The sequence below is a fragment of the Chiloscyllium plagiosum genome, chromosome 3 (assembly GCF_004010195.1).
Source record: "Chiloscyllium plagiosum isolate BGI_BamShark_2017 chromosome 3, ASM401019v2, whole genome shotgun sequence".
Classification (NCBI taxonomy): Eukaryota; Metazoa; Chordata; class Chondrichthyes; order Orectolobiformes; family Hemiscylliidae; genus Chiloscyllium; species Chiloscyllium plagiosum.
This window is the reverse complement of record NC_057712.1, coordinates 117,026,494-117,033,087: the sequence shown is the minus strand read 5'-3', so window position 1 is coordinate 117,033,087 and position 6,594 is coordinate 117,026,494. Positions and strand designations below refer to the sequence as shown.

At 41.2% G+C, this 6,594-nt stretch overlaps 1 protein-coding gene across 1 annotated transcript in view; it reads left to right on the top strand.

Annotated features, from left to right (window-relative positions):
* Positions 1-373: 373 nt before the first annotated feature.
* The window catches only part of nphp1 (nephronophthisis 1), a 151,044-nt gene continuing 144,823 nt past the window's right edge, over positions 374-6,594 (top strand). The window contains exons 1-3 of the mRNA XM_043687174.1: positions 374-547; positions 2,912-2,970; positions 5,023-5,083. Coding sequence (XP_043543109.1) covers positions 485-547; positions 2,912-2,970; positions 5,023-5,083 — 183 coding nt within the window. The 5' untranslated portion in view covers positions 374-484. The remainder of the gene's footprint in view (positions 548-2,911; positions 2,971-5,022; positions 5,084-6,594) is intronic.

The window sequence follows — 6,594 nt, the reverse complement described above, 5'->3', positions numbered from 1 at the left end:
TGCCCGACCTGCTGCGCTTTTCTAGCACCACACTCTCGACTCTAATCTCCAGCATCTGCACTCCTCACTTTCACCTCCTAATGCTGCCTGGCTTGCTGTGTCTTCCAGCTTCCTGCCTGTCCATTTGAGTACGTGTGACAATGAAGCTCATTCAATTCAATATCCCTACTTCCCCCTGCCCCATCTCCTACACGAATGAAGAAACGCCCGACTCAAGTTGCGAAGGAGCTTGGTCCAGGCGCTCTTCTGGCAACGCCGCTGCATTACAACGCCTAGGGCAGACAAGCCAAGTGGCACACCGCGGCCGGCGCGTGCGCATAGGGGCGCGCTGCGCCGTTGCCGCGGGGGGGGGGTGCGACGCCACGCGCGGGCGCGGGCGCGAGCACCGCTGCCATGGCAACGGCCGGGTCCGCGAGGGAAGAAGCGACGGTTAAACGGGCGACTGGTGCTGGGTTTCCGCCAGTGACCCTCCGTCCCTTGAGCCATGGCCTTACGGAAGGGGCCCCTGCTGTTGGTGCAGCTGACCGCCAACAAACTCCAGAGCCAGGTAGCCGCAACTGGCCGCCGGGGGGGAGGGGGGTGGATCTGATCTGTTTCCCCCCTCCTTTGGTCTCTGAGGTGGCTCTCTCTTGTACATCGTTACAGGGGTCTGCCATGTTGGGAAGGCCATCTCGATTGCCTTTGCGGTTCCAAACAGCACGAATAACGTGCCTCTTCCATAATTAATGGTGAAGACAGTGAGATGTAGGCGCAGATTGAGTAGGCCGTTGAGTATGCTCTGCACCGCCATTCAGTGAGATCGTGGCTGATCAGATAATCCTCAACTCCCTTTACCCCCAATGATCCACTTACTGGTCTTTAGATTAGATTAGATTCCCTACAGTATGGGAACAGGCCCTTCGGCCCAACAAGTTCACACCGACCCTCCAAAGAGGAGCCCACCCAGACCCATTCCCCTATATTTCCCTCTGACTAATGCACCTAACACTATGGGCAATTTAGCATGGCCAGTTCACCTACCTGTGCATCTTTGGACTGTGGGATGAAACTGGAGGAAACCCACGAAGACACAGGGGGAACGTGCAAACTCCACACAGACTGTCGCCCAAGGTGGGAATCGAACCCGGATCCCTGTGAGGCAGCAGTGTTAACCACTGAACCACCGTACTGCCCTCAGTCCTGACTAGGAGAAAGTGAGGGCCATAGATACTGGAGATCAGCGTCAAAAAGTGTGGTGCTGGAAAAGCACTGCACGTCAGGTGGCATCCGAGGAGCAGGAAAGTCGACATTTTGGGTATAAGCCAGTCATCAGGAATTCCTCGGATGCTGCCTGACCTGCTGTGCTTTTCCAGTGCCACACTTTTCAACTGACCCTCAGTCGTGAGTATACTTCTAACAACTCAGCATCGATAGACCTCTGTAGTAAAGAATTCCACAGATTCACCACCCAAATCACAGTCAGATAGCTGGTGCAGACATGGACGGACTGAATGGCTTCCATCTGCACCCTAACAAATCCACGATTCAATGGGGGATATAATCCACAAAGACAAACATGGGCATTGTTGAAAAAGGTATAACTATTGTAGGGCTTTTGCAGTGTGCAGTGATAGCGTCCCTGCCTCTGAGTCAGTTGGTCTGGATCATGTCCTTGCTCCAGAGGTGTGCCACAGCATGTCTGAACATGCTGATCAAAATATCTATCATCAAAAACTTGGTAAAATGGTGTCAGGCAGTGGTTATTTGTATCTGAATTACAAATTTACTGGATGCCAATAGACTCATCACTGCACAGTAGAAAAAAAAATGATAAGTTAAGTTTGCCAAGGACTAATCTTGCACTTCTGCTGTTAAAAACCAAACTAGATCAGTATTTTCCTTCACAGAAGAGTGCTTGCCACCAGCATTCCTGTTCAAGAGCGCATATGTGGATACCCTGAAATGTACTGAGAAATTAAATAAATGGGCTCTTCAAACCAATTGTCAGTTTGGAGAAATTTCCAGTGAAAGTCATGACTGTGTAAATATAAATTGCCAATGTGCAGAATAACTATTTCTCATTGGAGTTTGTTGCCTGCCCAATACAAAAATGTTTAACAGGAAATTTGCCTACCATCCTGTACCTTTGTCAGCCTTGCAAGTAACTCTTCGTATCTTCTGAATTGGCTTAATACCATTCATTGTAAAGAATGATCAATAAGTCCAGCATAATTCTCTTTAGGGGAGTTGGGTTGGGAATAACGAGATTAAGGTAGAGGCTTTGTTCATTTCACTAAAATTGCAAAATCATTGAATTGTTCCATGTCCAAAGAAATAAACAGGTTTAATTGAAGATTAATCGTATCCCAGATTTCTATCATCTATGGCAAAAAAAGTGCTTCACTGTTTTCAACTGTGTATTCTTTTATATGAAATGTAAGATCACATTGAACTGTGCTAGTAAGGTTTAGTATTTGAATCATAAAGCTAATTAATGCCAACTGATCTGTTAGGAAGTATAGTACCTTGAAGGTAGGAGACAGAAGATGTTGGTGAACAAGTTGGACTGAAGAGTCTGTTTCTGTGTGTACAACTCTATTACTGCAGGTGCTATTCTTCCCCCATCACTGGCATTCCTAAGGGGATATGAACAAAAATATCAATGGCGGTTTTTGAATTTTCTCAGCTAAATTCATTTAGGATTATATAACTTATAATACTCAAAGTCATCTATGTTATCTCACAGAACATACTTAATCTGTGCACAAGTATAATGGCTTTCATTAAAATTTGATAATGATTCAGAATTCAAACAAGTTAGTGTTCTGCTATCATAAAAAATGTTCAACATTTATATGTTCACTGACCTACAAATATATTAAGCTGTGACACAACATGCACAAATTATGTTTTTGTTATATTATATCTTAAGGTTGATGTCTTGTTGAAGGATGTTAAGCAGCCTGATAAAAGAGAGAAAGTTTATGAGAGGTAAGTTTCTTACTTGCTGACCTCTAAATTGTTTTCACAGTTGTACAGTAGTCTGGCCAGAATTTTGACTGGCAACTTAACATTTCTTTCACTGATATTAACAATGATTTCTTGCATGTTAGGATAACGGGCAGTCACAGTTCCTGTTAATATTGCACTACGCTTCTTATCTCATTGCAATACTGAAAGTTTTAAAGGCTTTCATTGCCCTGCCTTTTGCTACGTGTGCCTTACTTTATACCACCTTCTATCTCCTGCATCCCTGTGTTTGATGATCTACATCGGCTCCTGAGTAACAGCCAAAATTTAAAATCCTTATCCTTGTTTACAAATCCCTCCATAGCTTCACCGTTTCTTTGTTATATTCTGCAGCACAATTCCTTTATTTCTGCACTCCTCTAATTCTGACCTCTTCATTTAATTGCTCCACCATTGACAATTAAGCCTTTAACTGTCAAGGTCTTAAGCTCTCACTTTCTCTGCTTAAAACTCTTGCATCCTTGAACCTACTCTTTAAAATCTACTTTGATGAACCTTTTACACATCTGCCCTAATATTTCTTTATTTGGCTCATGTGTCAAACTTTGATTGTATAGATTGAACAGAGGTAAACCATTTGGTCCCTTGAGCCTGCTCTACCATTCAATAGCTGATCTGTTTATGTTACAAATTCCACATTCATATACTCAATAACCCTTAACTCCTTTGCCTAACAATAATCTATCCACCCCTATCATAAAAACATTCAATGACCTTGCCCACTGCATTCTGAGGCAGAGAATCCTAAAGTTATACAGCCTCTGAGAAATGAAATTGCTCCTCATTTCTGTTGTGAAAGGCGAACCCCTAATTTTAAAATAGTGCTCCCTTGTTCTGGACTGATCTACAATCCTTCCATGTCCACTCATCAAGATCATTCGGAATCTTATCAATTCAGTCAAGTCATATCTTGCTTTTCTAAACTCCAGTGGAAGGAAGCCCAGCCCATCCAAACTATTCTCATAAGATAATCTGCTTATTTCCGGTATCAATCTCGGTGTCAATGATGCTGTGAAGTGCCTTTGAAATAAATCTAAGTCTGTGTAGTTCTGCGTCGTCTTTCCCTTTACTGTTTATTGGTCTTAACCATTCCTTTGCACGTTTTCAAAGATTTTTCTTGTCCTTTTAATAGTTTCACAATCTAGAGACAATGATGCCTACTTTATAATTGTGTGTTTAAATAACTAGATTGTTGAACAAGGATGCTTTCACACTAGCTTGACTTTTCCCAACAGTTTTGTTGTAAAAAGAAAACTTTGATGAATGCACATAGCATATCACAGCAATCTCCACCTCTTTTCAACACAGCAGGGGACAATCTACTTGAATGTGTTTAATTTGCCAACTTTGACATTGAATATCTCCAATTTTTTAAAATCACCCCACTGACGGTAGTCATGCCTTCAACTGTTAAAGTCTTAAAGCTCAGGGATTCCTAATTCTCTGGATTTCTATTTTCCTTCAAGACATCCTTAAAATATCTCTCCTTGACTAAGCTTTAGGGGCTGTGTATTCTGTTTATTTGAGCAAAACTACATGCTTTTAAACTACCTTCACATCTCTGTTGTCCATCTCAGTTATAGTATTGGAAATCTGACCTCATTACTGTAACTTTTTATTTCTTGTATCAGCTAAGTGAATTTACATCTATAGAGTTCAATCGTCTTTCAATGTTCATCTTTCACAGGGACTGGACTTTTCATATCTACTAATTTCAAGGAAATAATAATTGGAGTCAAAATTGTGGAATTTAATTAATACATAACTACAAAATTTGCTATGTCTTTTGCCTAAAACAATGTTCAGATTGTTGTGACCATTGGAATGTATAGTATCCTTTCAGTTAATTGCACTTTGGAGAGTAAGAACAGCAAGTTAAAGCATGCTACCACAATCACAGTTTGCCTTTGCATCAAAACGTGTTTGAGGTCATTAGCTTCATAGTTTGTATATTTCTGCTTTTTTATGGTTCTGTAAACAACTTTGTTTTACAAGACATTTTGGGGTTTACAGATGCATCCTACTAAAGAAATCAGTGGATGAAACCTTGGAGACACTACGCAAGTTGAAGAAAGTAAGTTTAAAATTTAATAAGCTTGTTGCCTTTATCTCTTAATGGTTGAAGCATTTCAGTTTTTCACCTTGTAGAAATCTCATTAGGATTTGGTCTGAAAGCTTTTAAGAAAAATGTTCCTTCATGTATCCTGTTGGGTAGTTGTACCATTGTGGAGTCTTTTTTTTCAGTAAGTCCAAATAAGTCCCATATGACAAAGCAATGTCACACACAACAACAAATTTCATTCAGTAATTTCTGGTCATCTGGCAGGCACAACAGTCTCTTATTTCATGTAGGATTATCTTTAAAGGGGAAAATTTTAATGGGGCCAACTCTTATTCTGTAAAAAGAGCTTATGGCCAACATATTGATTGAGTCATCCAATACACATGTACCCCTTCTTCCAGTAGAGGAGCATTGGTGATTGCATCCTGCTTTGTGAAACAATAGAGTGGAATCAAAAATTCAATTTCCAGTTGTACAATACAGGCTTGCTCTTCTGAAATTTCTGCAATTTGGTGGAATTATGATATTTGAATTAGAGTCATAGAGATGTACAGCACAGAAACAGACCGTTCGGTCCAACCCATCCATGCTGACCAGATATCCCAACCCAATCTAGTCCCACCTGCCAGCACCCGGCCCATATCCTTCTCAACCTTCCTATTCATATACCCATCCAAATGCCTTTTAAATGTTGCAATTGTACTAGTGAAATTTTATCCTTTAATTCTTTTTCCGTCTAACCTCCACCCCTCTCCAAATCTCAGAAAACTCAGACAAAAGTTGCCATTAATGATGCCAGGAATAGACTGAGGGAGTTGTTGCTCGTCACCTAAGGAGGACAAGCTTTTGCTGCTGGCCACTTCTTGGGACTGCTGGTTTCAGAGGTCCTGTGGATGGGGAAGGGGAGCAGCAGAGATGAAGGCTTTCCCTCTGTATGGCAGACTTGATCACCAGTGTCAGTGTTGTTGATATCGACCACTCATCAAGGATTGATTAAGTGTATGGCTTAGTTTATTTAAAATCATAAAACATGTTTGAAGTTATGAAACAGATTTAGAACAGAGCACTGGAGTTCATTGTGTTCTGTATGCACATTCATTCAGACTGAGTGGAGTTTACATAAAGCCCCTTTCTTACGTGCTTAAAAGATAAAGCCTTTTGTGGCGCAGTGGCAGTGTTCCTACCCCTGAACCAGAAGGCACGGAGTTCAAGTCCCACCTGCTGCAGAAGTGTGTAATAGCATTTATAAACAAGTTGATTATAAAAATATGTTTAAAAAGCCTCTTAAAGGTACAGTGTACTCCTGCATTCCAAAAGTTATTTGCAATAACTGGTAATCCTATTTTTCATGTGTATGTAGTTTACTGAAAAATCTAGATCACATGGTGGTGATTTTATCTGGATTTCCACATTCAGTGATACTGCCTATTGTTCTGACTTGTCAACTTTTTCCCCCTATATCCTTGGAGACCTCGACCTCAGAGGTTCTTTGTTTTCTTCTGTAACCTGCTTGCATTCTGTCA